This window comes from Chionomys nivalis, chromosome 18 (assembly GCF_950005125.1).
Source record: "Chionomys nivalis chromosome 18, mChiNiv1.1, whole genome shotgun sequence".
NCBI classification, from domain to species: domain Eukaryota; kingdom Metazoa; phylum Chordata; class Mammalia; order Rodentia; family Cricetidae; genus Chionomys; species Chionomys nivalis.
Genome location: NC_080103.1, coordinates 41,263,359 through 41,282,542, shown reverse-complemented (window position 1 = coordinate 41,282,542; position 19,184 = coordinate 41,263,359). Strand labels below are relative to the sequence as shown.

At 48.0% G+C, this 19,184-nt stretch overlaps 2 protein-coding genes across 5 annotated transcripts in view; one reads left to right on the top strand and one right to left on the bottom strand.

Annotated features, from left to right (window-relative positions):
* The window catches only part of Hadh (hydroxyacyl-CoA dehydrogenase), a 37,087-nt gene extending 31,650 nt beyond the window's left edge, over positions 1–5,437 (top strand). Inside the window, exons 7-8 of the mRNA XM_057793362.1 lie at positions 2,269–2,385; positions 3,447–5,437. Coding sequence (XP_057649345.1) covers positions 2,269–2,385; positions 3,447–3,565 — 236 coding nt within the window. The 3' untranslated portion in view covers positions 3,566–5,437. The remainder of the gene's footprint in view (positions 1–2,268; positions 2,386–3,446) is intronic.
* Positions 5,438–11,973: 6,536 nt separating this feature from the next.
* The window catches only part of Lef1 (lymphoid enhancer binding factor 1), a 107,505-nt gene continuing 100,294 nt past the window's right edge, over positions 11,974–19,184 (bottom strand). For all 4 annotated transcript variants that reach the window (XM_057793264.1, XM_057793263.1, XM_057793266.1 and 1 more), the window contains one exon: positions 11,974–13,111. Coding sequence is in view for 2 of the 4 variants with exons in the window: in XM_057793263.1 (XP_057649246.1) it covers positions 13,032–13,111 (80 nt within the window). In the remaining 2 variants the exon portion in view is untranslated. The remainder of the gene's footprint in view (positions 13,112–19,184) is intronic.

Sequence of the window (19,184 nt, the reverse complement as noted above, 5' to 3'; positions counted from 1 at the left end):
AGAGCGCACCGCTAGAGTGGTTGCTCAGCAGACTTGAGGCTCTGGGTTTGACTCCCCACCCTGCCGTGGGACCGGGAGGGAGGATGGGCTGTGTGAGACCACCTGATGAGATTCATATATGTGTATGACGATTTTTGCTTTCCTACGACATAAAATTCAAAGCGTGATTTCTCAGATGCCTCTACTATTTTTCTGTGTGTGGGGGGGAGGCTGGGCTCCCTAAATGATTCAGAGTGCATCCTTTTTAATTCTCAAGCACATCAGAGCAGTTTGTGTACGGTTAAAATTGTAGTATTGAGATTACACTAAGGAGCAGCCCACCCAGATGTCCGGTGAGTGTCCACAGGTCACGATTCATGAGATAAACAGCCTTCTTCCTTGTGCTGCCCTTGGATAACTCAGTTCGTAGAGCAGAGGACTGTATTTATTCTATTTTTTTAAATTTCTTTTTTAAGTGATTGAGTGTTTTCCCTGCATGTATGCCTGTGCACCATGTGTGTGCCTGGTTTTGAGCTGTTGTGTGGGTGCTGGGAATCGAACCTGGGTCCTGGGCAAGAACAACGATTTCTTTTAACCACGGATTCAACTCTCCAGCATCCCTCCAATCCTAATTAGGGTTGTACTAGTGCTAGGGTTATGTTAGTATAAGATTATACCAAGTACTTAATATCACTCAAAGAAAATAATCGCATGGATTTTCTTTGGCATGTGTGTGTCTGTGTCTGTGTGTGTCTCTCGGTGTGTTTATAGGGTTCCACTTGGCGGTCCAGGCTGTCCTGGAGCTCATTATTCTCTTCCTTCAATTTCCCAGCTGCTGACATTACAGGCATGAGCCACTGTGCCTGGCGCCGTAATCACCTTAGATTGCACTGACATCCTCTGGCATTATTTTAGAGCTTTGAAAAATGTGGTGTTAGATTGTTGAGGAAGAGGGCCCAGTTGAGACGTCTGTCATGTCTAGGTGTGGAATACACTGCTTTAGCCCTTCATTCAGAGCTCATATTATTGGCCACTACTTTATGCTTTGAACAAAATTCTAGATAGACAGCCATGTAATAATACAGCTGATTCCGGTTTCTGATTTTGGAGGCAGAAAGCATGGTTATTCTCCGTAAAGGCATCTTGTGACCATCAGCAGGATGTTATAGGGAGACTTCTAAGGAAACAGCCCAGAACCCTCGTCTTCAGCTACTCCATACAGCCCGGTAGTTTCACCTTACCTGACGTTAGTTAGCCAGACCCATATTCAAGGACAGGCTGATGAACTCTAGACATAAGACTAATTCAGTTTCCAAGGCTCACGGGAGAGCTGTTGTGTTTCGTAGAAGAGCAGGAAGGAACTCGGCATTGTAGAGAAGTGCCTAAAGACTTCTGCCAACTTAGCATGATTTTGAAAACCGTCCTCAGATATGCAGAACAAACGGCACATTGTGTTTCTAGCTGTTTGGGCTTTCTTTAAACCATTGCCTTGACTGTATGAACACAGGCCCAGCAGAATGGTTATTTGTAAACAAAGGAAGTTAAAAAATACACGTGTAACACATAAACAGAAGCCTAAGCATGTGTGCATGTGCAAGTTTGTGTGTGCAAATGTATGTGTATATGGGTGTGTGTGTGTGTGTGTGTGTGAGAGAGAGAGAGAGAGAGAGAGAGAGAGAGAGAGAGAGAGAGAGACGCACATTTACAGAAGACGACTCTAGTATCAAATGACGTTTTTGTGAATGACTCTGGACTTGGGAAATCCCATGCTGTTAGGGAGCCAGTGTTCCCAGGGCTGGGCTGTTCACTCCGTGGACTGGGCAGCAGGGTCTAGAGGTGTCCTCATCTGCTGCAGTTGGCTTGAAAAGCTTGTGACGTGTGGCATGTGATCTGAGTCAACAACCTTACCCACCCTAGAAACACAGGCTTCTGGACATTTTCTGAATGTGTGCGTCTATGCGATCCTAGTGATTTTCTGAATGTGTGCACCTATATATCATAGTGATTTTCTGAATGTGTGTGTCTATACGATCCTAGTGATATCCTGAATGTGTGCGTCTATACGATCCTAGTGATTTTCTGAATGTGTGCATCTGTATGATCCTGGTGATTTTCTGAATGTGTGCATCTATATGATCCTAGTGGTTTTCTGAATGTGTGCGTCTATACGATCCTAGTGATTTTCTGAATGTATGCATCTGTATGATCCCAGTGATTCTGGAACTGGCCCAGGCCTGGGGAGAATTGAGAAGAGGTGGTGGCGACTCAGGGCTGCCCTCTGCTCTGCAGGTGATGCATCTAAGGAGGACATTGATACGGCGATGAAGTTGGGAGCTGGCTACCCCATGGGGCCATTTGAACTTCTTGACTACGTTGGCCTGGATACTACTAAGTTCATCTTGGATGGTAGGAATGGAAACCTTTTCTTTCTTCTTAAAAACTGGGTTGAAACTGTCTCTTAGAACTATAAGTTGTTAAGAAAAAGTTACAAGGGATCTTAAGACATTCAAAGTCCTGCTTTCCCTAGTCTGTTTTGTGTTACTCTAACCAAATGCCTGAGGATAGGATACTTTATAAAGGAAAAGAAAGAGTTGTGTGGCTCTTGTTTCTGATAGCTAGAGATGATGCTCCTGGCTCTGTCACAACATGGCAGAGGCTACAAAGTAAAACAGCCATGTGCAGAAAGGGCTATGGGGAAGGTACGGGATGACCCTAGTTTGTAATTGTCCACTCTCTCAAGAAGGAATCTAGTCACTAGATTTGGCCCACTCCTGAGAAAATTATAAGTCCACTTGGGTGGGTGGAGTCTCATGAGTGCCTCTCAGGGCCCATAACTCAGATCCTGTGCACCCTCCATTCAGTCCCCCACAACAGCTGTATCTTAAATAACCCCAGACAAAATGAAAGTCAGGATGTTGCCAGTGGTACATTGTGCCATGCTATCAGTGAGCTGATTTGTGTGACCGCCATTGAAGTCAAGCTATTCAGACGGTTTTCAAAGGGGGAGTGGTTTGGAAGACAGCATGAGCTTCTGAAGTCGAATGTAGCAGACTGCTCCAGCATTTCACCAAACCCTTTTAATATCTGGAAGAGAGGATCTTAGATGTTGACAGGGGAAATCTGAGAATGTGTGAGACTGTGCGCTCCAGTGGGCACAAAACGCAGGATGTAACGGATCTGGAGCGCTAACTCTCCCACTTGGGAAGCCAGTCAGTTAGTGGGAGATTCTGTCTGTGCTTGTGGGCATTTGCCTTGGTGTGGAGGGAGTCCTGGGGAGCAAGGCACCCTGCAATGGAGCCCCTTCTAGCAGCATAGGTAAATAGTGGTGTGCCCGCTTTAGGATCGGTGTTGGCTGTACCGGTGGTTGCCTTATATATCTCTGCCACGGTGGTTTGCATGAGTTCTATGCCCCCGGCATGCCCTGAGACTACCCAACCAAAGTAAGCCCCTGTCCTTCCTCTCAACAGGGTGGCATGAAATGGACCCAGCGAACCCCCTGTTTCAGCCCAGTTCTTCCATGAATAATCTGGTGGCCCAGAAGAAGCTGGGCAAGAAGAGCGGAGAAGGATTTTACAAATACAAGTGATGCTTCAGGAGGCCCTTGGCAACACCCCCAGCCAGCCACGGGACAAGGACGAGCGCACTCTGGGTGGTGGTCTCAAGGCTCGCCATGGGCTGCTCAATGGGCCCTCCCTTGCAGTCTCTTTGAAGTAATCCTTTGACTAGTTGCAGTAATAAGATTCTTCCACTGAGATCTAATTCTCTGCTTTAGTCTGTTCGTGTCTGTATGTTTTTCTGTGCCTTAGAGCGAGCATCTTTTTTTCTGAACCTTGCCACTTTTTGTAAAAGCATTAATTAGACTTATTCACTCAGGTCTTCTGAAAGTGAATATGCCATGTTTATGGGTGTTAAACCCAGGGGATAAGAGCCGTTGTACCTACCGGTGCATCTAAGGGCCTTGCCTACCTGGGTACCCTTGCAGTCTGTAGCCTCAAGCCTTAGCCTACATTCTGGGCGTCGCAGAACATGCTCTGCCTTGTTTACTTCTCATCTGGACAGGGCTCCTGGAGTGGCGGGCAAGCACACGTGAGCTTGAGCTTGGTGTCCGGGAAAAGGCCCATCCTCGTGGCCATCCAAACCTTCCCCATCGCTGTCCGTCCCTCTTGTTTGCTAATGAAAAATCAGTGCTCCCAAGTGCCTATGAATCGACTCTACTAAATTGCGATCTTTTACTCTGTAAAAATGGGAACGGAAATAAATAAACCTATATAACTTAAAATCATAAACTGCTTAAGTAATTATAAAATGGGGCCCCTCTTCTCCGGCCTCTGGCCAGTACTGAAGCGGCAGCGTGGGAGAAATGGCGGAGGGTATCTGAATCTGGCCTGTGCCTGGCCCTTCCGCGTTTCTTAGCGGTGAAACAGAAATAAAAGCACAATGCGTGTTTTTTTTTAAGAACATCTGTTTCTTCTTTGCCAACAAAGTAAAATAACATAAGATTCTTTTAATCATTGGCCTGACAGAGTGTCTTCCATGATAGAGTGTGGGAAGACATCAGGAGCCCCGAGGTCCAGTGGCTTCCTGAGCAGAGCTTAAGTGAGTGACCTGCCATGTCTAAGGTCATCAGATGTTTAGTAGCAGAGTCCGGGTTGGATCTGGATTTTTTGATGACAAATACAAAAGAATAAATCTGGAAATCACGACTGTAAACTTTCGGGCAGTCTGTTCCCCCAAACAGGTGGAGGTGCTTGTCATCTCAGGCCATAGTTCTGTCAGGATATTTTTGACTGAGTTTCTTTCCTATTTCGTGATTGATAAGAGGGAATTTATTAATTTAAAGCGATCTGAGTGTGTCACAGAGTGAGAAAACGCACACATATATGCATTTGTGCTTACCAACACACTAGAACTTGGCTGATGCTATTCTTATATATGGCCTGGACCCAGGAGGGACGTTCAGATGCTTCTCTCCCCCTCCCCCCACCGTTTCTAGGTCACCCGTGGCCTCAGGGCTCTGCTTCTTCCTAGGCTAACTCTTGACCTTTGCTGTGACCCCTGGCCCACAGGCTTCAGTTTGTCACCCTCTAACCAGAGTCTGTAGAGGATGTGGGCACTCGTCCTGAAGATGGCCTGGCTCTCTCTTAACCACCAAGTTTCAGGAAAGAGAATGAACTCAGTGGTACAACCGTCAGCTCCCAGGGTGGGGAGAGACGCCACGCTGTTTCTGGATGGCATTTGGAATGCACTTTGATCCTGCCAGATGTTCAGAAGGCTCAGCCTCTGAACCCCTTTGCCATTTTATAATATCTTTGCCTTGCATTATGTTCGGGGGGCTTCCCCGGGAAGGATCTGGAAGCTTTTCCTCTTCTTCAAGTTGGCACTTGAGGAGTGGTCTCTTTGACCTCAGGTGGGAAAGAAGGTCCCACAGTCAGGGCTTCTGCGATCTCTCTGAAAATTAAACCCTAGTAAAGATTTTAAGATTCCCATCTCTTGTACTTTCTTTTTTTTTTTTTTTTTTTTTTTTGGTTTTTCAAGACAGGGTTTCTCTGTGGCTTTGGAGCCTGTCCTGGAACTAGCTCTGTAGACCAGGCTGGTCTCGAACTCACAGAGATCCGCCTGCCTCTGCCTCCCGAGTGCTGGGATTAAAGGCGTGCGCCACCATCGCCCTAGTTTTTGGTCATCCTTGGGGGAACGAGCCTGGTCCTCAACTTCTAAAGTTGCCTCTTAATGGTAGCATGAACCTTTTATAGCATTGAAAGTCAATGCCAGTGTTTAAGTAAAATAAATAAATAAATAAATACATCAAAACAAAAAAAATAACAAAAACATACTCCTCCCGCTACTTCTTGGTGAGATTAATTCCTCTAATAGAAGTGAGAATTTCAAAGGAAATTCTTGATTGTTTTGAAAACATGCTACAGAAACAAACCCACGGCCCTGTGATGTCCACACGATTTATTGTTACTGCTAATCACAGCGGCTAAAGGGAAAAGCATTGCTCACTTTGCTGACACGGACCTTGAGGTTTCCAGGGAACCATTGGTTGATGCAGCACGAGGTCACGTGGAAGCAGGTGTTGACAATGAGACCCACTGGTGTTAATTAAGAGCGGGGTGGTACATACAGGAGGAGCGTGAGTTCGAGACCCGTGTGGGCCACACAGCCACATCCTACGGCCCAACAACAGCACATGTTATAAAGGGACCTGTCACCACTTCTGCCAGGTAGTTAGGTTTGGTTAGTGCCGGCTTTCAGAAACTCATTTGAGATTGGGCCTGCTCGTGTCTGAGGAGAGTAAAGCCAGCCTGTGAGCCATGACTTGTTCAACAGCACACACCTGGTGTGCTTTTTCTCTTGGTGCAGTAAGTGGCTCACACACGTGACACAGGTTTTTGTCTTATCCCACCTTGATTTTAATCCCCTGAACATTTCAACCTAAGTAACACTGTATTTAAAATACAAGGTGTGGCTCTAATTCCGTGGGGCTAATTTTCTTGTTAACGACATTAACGATAATCTGAAAATGCTTGGACAGGGGATCGTTGCTGTGCTCCCTCTACTCCCCAACCTGGCGACACAGCTTCGTGCGTCCCAGGGTGATCTCAAACTTGCTATGCAGCCCGGATTAACTTTGAACAGCTGATCCTACTGCCCCCCCCCACACCTTTCAAATGCTGGGGATCAAACCCAGGACATACTGTGTACCAGGCAGGCACTCTGCCAACTGACTGTATCCTCAGCCCTTGTCACCTTGCTCTCAAAACCATACTTTGAAAGCATCCATTGGCTGTGTTCTGTTATTTTCAATTGGCCTCAAAGTTTCATAGTCACAGGCTCCCCGCCCCCACCGATCTGTTTAGTTTCTTTTTTCTCTGCTACCTTGTTGAGATGACAAAACAAGGCTTAACCACAGCAGAACACAATTGATGGCAGTAATGCTGGGTTTCATTTCAGCCCACCAGTTGTAGCTGATGGGAGATTGGCTTTGAAAAGAGTCAGCTGGGTTGTAGTCTCCCGCCCCTTTCTTTGCCTGAGTCACCCGGAGCAGTTCTTGTCTGGATATGTATTTCTGGTAAGATGGATACAGTGTTGGAACCCGACCTGGGGGATACGGATGATCAGATCTCAAGCTGAAGGATGCTGCATGCCTTGTGGGGTGCAAAGAGGCTAGCTGGACAGGAAGCCATGGGGTGACCACAGCCCTGGGTACTTTATACGTAGAGAAATGAGCTGCGGTCTGGGAACAGCCCTGAGTGGCAGCCACGGGCTCACATTCCACTCCCATAGCTACCACGGAAGACTTTCCAAGTCGTCCGAGAGGTAGTGGATCAGCGACGTAGCCGAGTCTGGTGTGCCGGAAGAGTGGCTGTCGTCTAGGTGACATTTTATATATAAGCACTAGATGATTTAAGATCCCAGAGAAGTGGGAGGGGCTTTCTCAAAGGTCTAGACATGAACTTTATCCTACTGTGTTGTGGTTTTATTTCTTAAAAAAATTTAAAAGTATTTTATGTGTTTGGGTGTTTTGCCTGCCTGTATCTCAGCACTGCTTGTGTGCTATCCCTGCAGAGGCAGGAAGAGGGCGCTGTTACCCTGCATCTGAATTTACAGGGGGTTGTGAGCTGCCACGTTGGTGCTCAGAATCAAACTCGATCTTTTGCAAGAAAAGCCATTGCCTTTAACACCAAGTGATCCCTCCATCCCTGACCCCCATGTTGGATTTTCAAGTAACACTGGATAAACTGCTGACGGTTTTGTGGGGTCAGAAGTATGGGAATGAGTCCGCACTAGGCGAGGGAGGGATGGAAGATTACTCTTCATATCTGCACTAACTCTGAGGGTTTTGTGGGTTCAAAAGTATGGGAACGAGTCCGCACTAGGCGAGGGAGGGACGGAAGATTGATCTTTGTGTCTGAGCTGACTCTACTGACGCTGGTTCATCCTTTAAGAGGAATTGACACCATAACTGCCTGAAACAGAAGCTTGTGTATGTATGGAAGGAATCCCACTTCAGGTCACGATGGCAGGGCAAGCCTTCCAGGTCCTCAGAGAGGAGGGGTCTAGATTCTGGCTCCAGGTTTTGCTAAGATTTCTGTAGGTGCCCATACTGGAACATCCTACTGAAATCATGCTTGTGAATAGGCGTTGTTAGAGAAAACCTCCAGTAACTGTCCTCGCAGGCCCCTCAGAATTGACTCAGAATTACCAGGTGGAGAAGGTCAAACAAAACTGGAAGTCTCTAAAACCAGAAGGCGTTTCTGAAACTGAGTTTTCTACCCAGGGAGGTTTGGGTGAATGAACTGTTCTGCCTCATTGGGGGATCCATCAGTTTCCAGAGCCCTCAGCCTCTGTCTTAAGCCGTAGGGAGGCAGGCTGCAGAGACACTCCTTGCTCTAACAATGGACCAAAGAAGCCAGAGTAGCAATGTGGGATGTCTCTCTGTATGCTGTGAATATGTTTTCTGACTGTTGGTTAATAAAGAAGCTGATTTGGCCAATAGACTGGCAGAATAGAGCCAGGCGGGAACTCCAAACAGAGATGGAGAAAAAGGGCGGAGTCAGAGAGATGCCAGCAGCTAGTGGAGGAGTGAGATTCCAGAGCATCACTGGTAAATCACGGGGGCATGTGGTGATACACAGATTATTAGAAATGGGTTAATTTCTATGTAGAGCTAGCCAATAAGAAGCCTGAGCCATCAGCCAAACATTTATAATTAATATTAAGCCTCAGCTTATATTCACGAGCAGGTGGGCAGGAGAGCAACCTCCAGTTACAGGGTCACCGTCTCCATGGCAGGTAGACTTTGGTTTATAGGCAACGCCCACCTCATTGGAAGGCCAGCTGCTCTTTGGCACATGGCCTTATGGTGGATCATGGAAGTGATATCTGCAGGAGTCATAGAGGTCTAAGGGAAGGTTGTTAGGACTTATGACTTTTGATTTACTTGTTTCTAAGACAGGGTCTTCCTGTGCAGCCTTGGCTGGCTTCAATCCTACTATGAAGATAAGGCTAGCCTTGAACTTTGGGCGGTCTTCCTGCCTCTATCTCAGGAGTTGTGTATCAGTACCCCTGGCTTGTGTACCCGTTCTTAAGTCTTGGGTGGGCACACTCGTGTTGGAAGAGTGATACTTGGCACCCTTTCATTAAAATCAAAAGAATCCAGGCTGGAGAGGTGGCTCAGTGGTTAAGAGCACTGACTGCTCTTCCAAAGGACCCGGGTTCAATTCCCAGCACCCACATGCAGCTCACAAGATCTGACACCCTCACACAGACACGTATGCAGGTAAAACACCAATGCACATAAAATAAAAATAAATTATTAAAAAGAATCTCAAATGTGGAGGTCAAAGGGGGCCACACTGCTCACTGAAGTCCATTCATGAAGTGTTTCATAGCTGCTGCGGGTCTGTCACCACTCTGAGCTCTGCTGATATTTGCGATGTGAGCAAGTGTGGCCGGCTCATTACTCCAGACACCTTCACCGTAGCCCACAGCACTTGACCATGAATGCGGAGCATCGTTTCCTCGATAAAGAAAAGCAAGCAACCTTTTTTTCACTTGGGTCCTTGAGCGTATAAAATTTCGTGTTACTATTTTATATCATTGTACATATGGTTCTACCCTCTTTTCCTCTATTCTCCCTGAGGAAGATGAAGTTTTTCCATGAAACATGGTCGGTCATACATTTAAAACAGCAGCTTCCTGCATGATACCAAGAAACCCACTGGCATCTCTATCATACACTATAGAGGTTCAGAAGGCCATTTTTCTAAGTACTAAGATGTTCAGCTTGAGAGCAGTTCCTGCTCATGTGTGGAGGTTGCACAGGGCAACTTTGAAAACTCCCTGGCATGTGGAATGGTGGTGCCCACCCGAGGTCCCAAGTTTAACGATCCCTCATTAATTACATATTAGCTCTTTTGTACAAAGTCCTTTCTGTTGTAGAAATGGTGTGGGAATCGTGTTCCAGCATTGCTCTGTGCTGTGAAATTCAACCCCCCCTTCCCGTTGGGATCATCCACCATCTTACCCCTTCTTTCAAAGGAAAGCCACACAAATGTCTTGTTACTGCTGCTCAGCAGAGGTTTCTACGCTGTCGCAGCCTCCGAGCAACTATTGGAGTCGATGACTGCGTTAGGACAGTCACAGACACGAAGCATTTGGAAGGTCCCTCCCAACTGGACAGGTATTGCCAGTAACCCTGACAACCAAATGAACCATAACAGGAGGAAAACACCCCGGTAGAAGGCTGAGTGTGCCAACTGTGACCTCAGGTAAGGCGAGGCACCCAGAAAGGCTGGGCTTTGTTTTAGCTGCAGGCCAGGGAGCACATGGCTTTATGATCAAACGGGAGTGGCCGGAAGGTTCTCTCGAGCCACAGGCTCCATTTTTGCGCTCTCTCTCTCTCTCTCTCTCTCTCTCTCTCCCTCTCCCTCTCCCTCTCCCTCCCCCTCCCCCTCCCCCTCCCCCTCCCCCTCCCCCTCTCTCTCTCTCTCTCTCTCTCTCTCTCTCTCTCTCTCTCTCGCCTTTACCTGCTCGCTGTACCCCTGATGAGCACATTATTTCCCGGACGTGGATCAGATTCCATCCTCCGCCCCCAGAAAAGTAGTCTACCATGTTTGCTTGTCTAGCGAACTCGGCAAGTATCATGGTGGCGGTGTCAGAGGGAGTGCCTTGAGCCGTGTATGTTAAGAAGATGATCCCCGAATGAGGGCTGAATATGAAACCTTTATAACAAGTAGGACCCCAGAACATAATACGGTCTTTCCTGGTTCAAGTTTCGGATTAAACGAAGAGGGACTGGAACGGTTCCAGAGGCTAGTAATGAAAATGATTAAAGCGTTGCTGATGAAAAGCCTCGAGGAATTGGGATTACTTAGCCTGGAGAAGAGAAATCTGAGGGGTGATTTAACGGCTACCTTCAAGTACTCTATATGGAGGGTTATTACAAGCACGGGAGCCAGCTGTTGCCCAGCTGTACCCGTGGTTGAAAAGGAAAGGACTAGAATTCCAGGGCGGGATTTCAGTTAGCCAGTGACACCAGGGATCTCAGGCAAACTCAAAGGTGAAAGGTCAGGGAAGAGGGAGAGTTTGATGAACGAAGTTTCTGCTAAGTCAAATAGATAGCAGCATGAACTCGCGTCACAAGGGCTTATGGGCGGGCGGGGGGGGGGGGATTGTGGGCTCTCTCTAAACATTGAGAAAGTTTAGGCTCTGAGGGGACGGATGGTGCTGCTGCTTGCTTGTGGGCCCCAGGAATGTGGGGAGCTCAGGTTGAAATCCAGGGAGCTCTGAAGAGAGAAGGCAACAACTTGGCTGGGAGCCTCATGGAGCCTGAGGTGGGCAGGGCGACTCCCTTTCTGACGCTGTTTCCTACCTGTGCCTCGCAAAGGAGAGGAGACTCGGGGGGTCTCCAGGCATGCGAGGCAGGTGTTGCCCTAAGTTGTAGCGAGCTGCGTGAAGCCACACCTGATGGCAATGTAGAGAGCTGCGTGGAGTCGCACATGATGGTGCTGGCTCCCGCCCTCCGCAATCCCGAAAGCGAGTGCTCTCTGATAATCAACTCCTATGGCTAAGGCCTGACTTATGCTATTATCACGCAATGACTGTCAGCTGCTTGCATATGCGTGGACCTATGGGCAATGCCCACCTGGCAATCTGGGGTTGGCAGCCCAGGCCTACTTAAGGGCTGGGAGAGGTTTGCCCGGGGGAGGGAGGGAGAGAAAGAGAGAGGAAAAAGAGAGAGAGAGAGAGAGAGAGAGAGAGAGAGAGAGAGAGAGAGAGAGAGAGAGAGAGAGAGAGAGAGATTTTACAATTGTCAAAAGGTCCTGAATAAAACTGCAGTGAGAAGAGCTCCGGTGGTTGCGTCCTCCTTGCTGGACGAGGGGGGCCGCGACACTAAGTCCCCACTGCCACCATCCTCATCCCACGGGCTTCAGTTCACCACTGACTCTCAATTATCAGCAACTTTATTCTTAAGAAAATGACGCTTTTAAAAAATGTTTTATTACAAAGCTTCTTTTAAAAAATGCTCAGCACGTTAACTCAAACTGGAATGACAAACGTAAAGATGACAGTTTGGGGCGAAGGCTGTGCCTTGCTATTTCAAAGTAACAAGTACATCAACGCTCATTTCAACAACTGGCATAAATTCCCACTAATTGGCTAATGAAAACAGATACAAATACAGAACACTTAAAGTAACAACAATTCAAGTGCTGGGCTTTTTACATGAGTGAAAGGAAAGAAATGAAATCCACTGCCAATGGGTTTGCTCAAAAGTATATGTTAAAGTTTGTCATTATGAAAAAACAAAAAACAGAAAATTAAGTGAGATGGGCTGCCAATCGCTAACAATGAGAGTGGGTTTGGCTAATTGTTTAGCTCTATCTGACACTTCAACGGGACAGAGGCCACCGTGTATCACAGAGAAGCCACACAAGATCGCTCCCGAAAAACAGAAGGCTTCTCATCTTGTTTTCATTCCAAACTCTTCCAGACCTATGAATTCCATTTAAAAGCTCAGAGCTAGCAAAATATACAAGGAAATTAAGAATGGGAAAAAAAGTAAATTTAAAAATTCGAGTTAAAAAAAAAGAAGCAAACATAAGCTTGATCCTTTTGTACTGTTAAATAAAAACTCGGAGAAGATAGGAAAATGAAGACAGAAATGGGAGGAGTCTTCCACAATTCTCACGCCGGGAGGCTGATGGCTGCTCTGGTCCCTGGCTCTGGTGGCACATGCCAAGGTGCTGTCCTTGCTGAAGGGTGACAAGTCTGCACGGAAGAGAAGTGCACACAGGGACCGGAAGCAATGCTGCTCCGTGGGCAGGGCCTGCTAGCATTCTCATGGGCTTTTTTTTTTCTTTTTTCTTTTTCAGAAACAAGCGTTTTTCGGCTTGCTTTCGGAAGTCGGCGCTTGCAGGAGACAGGAGGGAGGGCCGGCAGTGACTTGTCTCTGTGGGTCAGCGTCTCTAGCAGTGACCTCAGGGTAAAGAGGCTGTCAGTGCTCCTGGGGTCAGCCGGGCAAGCTGTGGAGACAGTCTGGGTTTTCAACAAGCTTCCATCTCCAGAAGAGGGCCTGGGGTCGCCGCCTTGGCTTTGCACGTTGGGAATGAGCTTCTTTTGCCGCCTCAAGAAGAAACAAACGAAATACTATTAATATGAATTGGCCACAGGCCTTGAAAGACTATACTTTCTATTACAGGCAGCGATGTCTGACCTAGGAATTTAAATGATCCATTTTCTCAAGTTCATGTTGGCTACAATGGATTGCTGGATACCAGCCAAAAGACCCTCAAATGCATCCCAGGGTAGGCAGCAAACTGAATTTGTACTTGGCTCTGTATCTGGGTGTGCAGTGACGACATGACATGGAGTTAAAGTGTTGGTCTTTGTTAGACAGACAGACAAAACCACGCTCGGAAAAAACATCAACAGGAGGAATGGGAGAGACATGGATTAGAGAGGTGACAAGAGCCAGGCTGGGGGAGGGCCTGCCAGCTGAAGTATTAGCTGGTTTAAGTTCACTGTAGGGAACCACTGCAGGATGCTACACGGGACGAGAACGTTCCAGACAGCCAGCACGCTGCTGACGCCCATACTACAAGCCCAACACATCTAGATGTGCTGTCCGTTCTTACATTTCAAGGGGTGGAAGCACCTTCCACTTACGTTCTCAAGATGATTCCCTCCACAACAACAGAGACATTTTTAACGCTAGCCTAGAATGCATACTCTGCAAGGATTTTAAAAGAACTGTTTTTCAAGACAAAGAAACCCTAGTCCCCAAAGTTTTAATGACCTGAGATTTACAAAGGTGATTAAGGGCGAAAAGGAAACACTGTAACCAAAGGAGACAGACGACAGCAAAGGCGTGGATCCGTCCCTCCACCCAGGAAAGCACTTTTCTCCACGGCTTTGAACTTGAGGCAGGCGCAGAAGCCCCGTGTCCCACCTGGAGCCTGTTACAGCCTCAGACGAAACCAGCCCTCTGTGCTTCTGATCAGCATATCCCCCTTACAAGTAGAACGTTCCCCCAAATGATTAATTCTATATGGTGGGCTCCTTCACGCCGCCCACTGAAGAGGAGAGGATAGAGCGATCAGATGACAGAAAGAAAGCTGTGACCATCTGAAAAGTAAAAACACAGCCTGGGTGGCCTAGGGCTTTCCACAGGACTGAGACTTGGAGTACAAGAGAGCACCTGCCCACAAGCTGTGCTGAGGAGCGTGGGGAGCAATCTTCTGTGCATGGAGGACTGCCCCCACCACAGCTGTCCCCACAAACACCTGCTCCAAACTGTGAAGCAACTGTATCCCTGAGTAGCTACTGAGAAATAAACCAAACCAAGACAGCGGGAGGAAAACATCGCAACACTTGAGCTGTGAAATCTCCACACAGGATTTACAGTCCCTACTCTGCAGCAGATCCTTGTTATCCACTGAGCAACACACTGGTCCTCAGCACAGGAGGATCAAAGAGCTACGAAAGGCAAGGCCTTCCTTTCTGACGAGAGAGGAACAGGACTAACGTCTGGGATGGGCGTTAATTTGTGCTTCTGCAGGAAGGAGGTGCGAAGGCTTGGTCCAAGCTCTTCTTCCTGGGCAGTTTTCCTCTCAGTCTGTGATGGGATTGTTTCTTAAGAAATATGGTTTCTAAAGAACACATGGCCTTGAAGTCCTTCACTGCTGGCCTAAGCCAGGCTGCTAGGATTGAGACCTGACTGGCCATAGGGAGCTCAGGATGTCTTCTGTGGGAGACCACCTGTCCCTCTTTGCCGGGGTCTGTCTCCAACCCCAGGCGCAGGGAACTCTAAAGTCATGCAGTAGAAACAACTTCTGTGGCCTTGCTATGACCGCTCTTCTAGAGTAGAACCGGATCTCTTCTCCGGCCTGCTTGCCTACAAGCCCCCCCCCCCCCACCCATTCCTCCCTTCTTGAGTTGGGCTCAGTAATAATACTATAGTCAAGACAGGCATGGCTGCCGGGAGCATCATTTCCTCACAAACAAGACATAACTCTCCCGTCTTATTTCAGTCAATTTCTCTTACACACTCATGGTTTGACTGCCTTTACTTCATCATTCTGTTGCCTCGCAACTCCCCCTGACAAGTTGGTTGTCGTCAGAGGTCCCCTCCATGGCAGTCTGCCACCCCAGATTGAGTTCCTGTTGGGGAACTGTATCTAAAGCATCAAGAAGACTCCTTGCCTGTCCTTGGCCACCCCGTTAAAATACACAGGCCTCAGGGCAGATAGACTCTCATGCCCCACGGGAGAAATGGAGTCCTGAGTGTGGTGGCTTACGTATATAAAACGGGTCAGATCGAGATTCTTTTGAAGAATCCACTGGCACCAAGCTCCAGAGATGGGAGACTTGCCACGGTCTGCAGTGGGGCTGGGCTGCCTGCTGGCATGGGCCGGGGCTCCACCCACTGAAGCCTTCCTGCACAATCAAAGCAGCAATTACCAAGCCCTCAGCTTCAAAAGGAGCCAGCGAGTCTCTCTTACAGATGTTAAGGCCAGTGCCCGGCCCTGTGGCCATTAGTGCAGTGGCTTTGGCAGCCGCACAGAATACAATGCCCCTCATATCCCGAACGCGATGCTTTCCTGAAACTATCTCCAATTTGACTTGACACCTCTCTACTCAGGTGGAACCCAGACCCCTCTCTGGCTTATGAAGAGCCCACAGGGAAAGGGCAAAATCAAAGATCTGACCCTGAGAAACTGGGCCTCTGGCTGTGGCACAAACCTGAGGGGGAAGGGGGAGGGGTGGGTAGGAGGCCCCTCCTCTGTGAAAACAAATGTGGAATTCTGCTGAAGGTGTAGAGGCTTGGGCAGCCCGGGAATTCTCCCAGCTATTGTGTGATGGGGGAAGCTGGCACCTCTGGCTACCTGGGCTTGGCAGCTACAGATGCACAGGCAGGGATAACAAGCCGGGTCTCTAGGGACACAGCGCAAACTCTCCTTCCCTTTACAGCACGCTCAGAACTGGCAAGCGACCAAAAGCACTGAACTGGAATGAGATTCACCCCCTCCACCACGTTGTCCCACCTCCTGCCACTTCAGCCTAAAGGCCACCAGCAGGAAGTAGGGGCCTGAATGCATTTCCAGTTATGATGTCATCTTTCGGAGAGAGAGTATTAAAAATTAGTTCTGTAAGAGGTGAAAAGAGGTTTAACTCCAAGAATTGCCTTGTGGCAACATGCTACACCCCCTGTGCCAGCAGCAGGCTATTCTCAGCCTGTTGCGGCAGGGCGCAAACTCCTGCCTTGCACAATTTGATGTATATGGAGGGTGACTGCACAGGATTCCAGGGCAGGAGGCAAGCAGGGCAGAGCTGTCTAGCCCTGTCTTTCTGCAGAGGAACTGAGGCAGACTGTGACGTGACTGGCCCAAGGTTACCCCTGTGACGGCAGCCGGGCCATTCCCCCCAGCATTCTGCTTCTCCTGGGCCATCCATTGCCGTATTGACTTCAAGGTGACCGTGCCTGCAAGAAGCCTGGCACTGGCTCAAACTTTACACAGTTTCATACCACGGGGACAGTGCTGTGTGTTCTCACTTATTTGTAGAGGAGGAAGTCATGGCCCAGGGAGGTGATGAACTTGCCTGACATCACCCAACCCATCATGCTTCTGAGTGCTCAACACACTTTCACCCCCACACTTTGAAACTGAACAACCGTTCATTTTCTTTACCCCCCCAACTTCTCTCTGTCCATCTGTCAGTCCATCACTAGGCAACAGCACCTTTATCCTGGCAACGTGTTCTACGCCTAGAATATCCTAGCTTTGCCCAAACCAAGATGTCACGCTGTTTGAAAGCAAACCTATAAAGAGACCCAAGATCGTCTGGCAACGATGAAGTTCAAATCCCCTCGGTGAGCCCGTCCTAACCTACTAAGCCTGGCTGTGGGTCCTCGGTAGTGAGACAACCTGGGGTTTGGGAAAAGGGGAAATGGAAATGTGTGGTCAGGGAGCTTGACACCGAGTTTTGTTTGTGGAGCTGAATTAGCGCGTCCATCGCTAACCACGGAGCGGTGGGAATCAGGAAGGGGTCTGTAGCCCTGGCTTTGGACTCAGATTAAATCATGGCTGAGTCCCAGTGTGCAGCTTTCTTCTTCGTTAGTCACCGTGAATTGCCACCAGTTAAACTGAACTTTGATGGCCTCAGGGTGAACCTAATCCACGCTTCTCTCTTCTGGGCAGAAGTTCACAGAGAGAGGGCAGAGACTAACCTCATAAAAGCGAGGCAGCAGATCCACAGACACTTGTGCGTTTCCTTCTCAGAGAAGGCGCCTTTTGCTTTTACAATGCCTTGTGAATTCCCGTAAGTGGAGGACAGGGAAGTCATGATTGTGCATGCAGGATGAGACCCTGAGAACAGACAGTGCTCAGACAGGCTGCGATCCGAATTCTGCGATCATGGCCTAGGTTTACTTGGGAAGTCGTTGCAGGGTGCCAAACCCTGGTTCCTCATCTGTAAAAAGTAGGTGGCAACCTGCCCTTGCTCCCAGTGTGTGGAAGAATGAAGGGAGAAGCAAGGGAGTTACGAGTGCCTGGTGCTCTCTCAAAGGGACAGTAATTCTCAATTACTGCCTTGGGATTAAAAATGCATCCATAAACTCACCAGGCCTGTGGTAGGGCAACAACCTAGGGCTCCACAACTCCCCCCAAAAGGCTGAGAATGGGGGGGTCGAGGAGACTCAGGCTGACCAACAGGGAACCACGATGAAGCAAGATGATACCACTTACGGGGATTTCTGGCTTAAAATTAAAGAGCACCAGGGAATTGCTGGGCACAGAATGCCTTCTCCAACAGTGGTGGCTGAGCAAGTCTGAAAGGCAGACCAGAGTACACTGAGGAACTTGGCGACCATCAAGCTAGAGCTGAATTCAAACCAAAAGTGTGGGCACTCTTGCTCTGGACTTTTCTATCACATGGTGTGTGCAGGAATGACGGCTCCCTGCTAAGGCTCCAGGTGCCTCGGCAGATCATCGGACCGGTGCAGCTTCAGCAGGGAGAACAGTGGAGGAGTTAGAACATCACAAGAAGCCACAGGGATGCCACGGAATCCATGCGCAAACCCAACACAGTTTACTTCTACACAGCACCCTCGGGCCTCTAAGTCCAGGCCCTTTGCTTTCGACTTTTCTTATTCATTCAGTTTTTTCTAAGGTTCCAATCCCCACAGCGTGACAGAAGGCACTTATTCCTCATAGAGGGAATCACTTGTATTGCAAAAAAAGTTACAGAAAAATTAGAGGCAGCAATTTGAAAAATTTCTTATATTCCCTGGAGCCATTTACTCTAATGCAAAGCCACCACAGTCCTTGTATAATATAGTACACACGATGTAGAGCGATGTAGCATGTATACTATAGTACATACGACGTAGAGCGATGGCATAAGTACTAAGAAATCTCAGTGCACCGCGTTGAAGGTAGAACTGTACATAAAGCCTTTAAAAAATACATATGTTTATGGGTGTTTGCCTACATGCGCGTCCCCACATCACCCACGTTCCTGGTCCCATCAGAGGCCAGAAGAGGATGCTGGATCCCTTGGAACTAGAGTTACAGGTGGTTGTGAGTTGCTGTGTGGGTGCCAAATATCGAACCCAAGTCCTTCTGGGTGAGCATCTAGTGTTCTTCACTGCTGAGCTCTCTCTCCAGCCCCTTAAATCCTTGATAAAAAAAAGTCCACGTCTGGAGCTGTGGGTGGTGCATAGTGGTAGAGCCTATTGTCTAGTTTCTGTCGCTGTGATAAAACACCATGACCGAAAGCAACATGGAGAGCCAAGAGTTTACTTTATCTTATGCCTCCTAAGTACAGTCCATTAAAGTCAAAAAATACGAGGGGAGGAACTGATATAGAAGTGTAGCTTAGCAGCTCTCTGCTCCTGGCTTGCTCAGCCTGCTTGCTCTCTCTCTCTCTCTCTCTCTGTCTTTCTTTTTTTCATGATTAACCCAAACTACAAACTGAAATTTATAAATTTCAAAATATCAGTATTTACAATACTTTTTTCTCTATGTATTAACATGGAAACTTACCACGTATATTACAAGAACCTAGGACTACAAGTAAGTCTTTATCACACAGCCTTTCATATACAACTGACCCTGCCCACGTCCATCACTAACTAGAAAAAGGCTCTGTAGCCTTGCCTATGAGCCACTCTACAGAAGCATTTTCTCGGTTGTGAT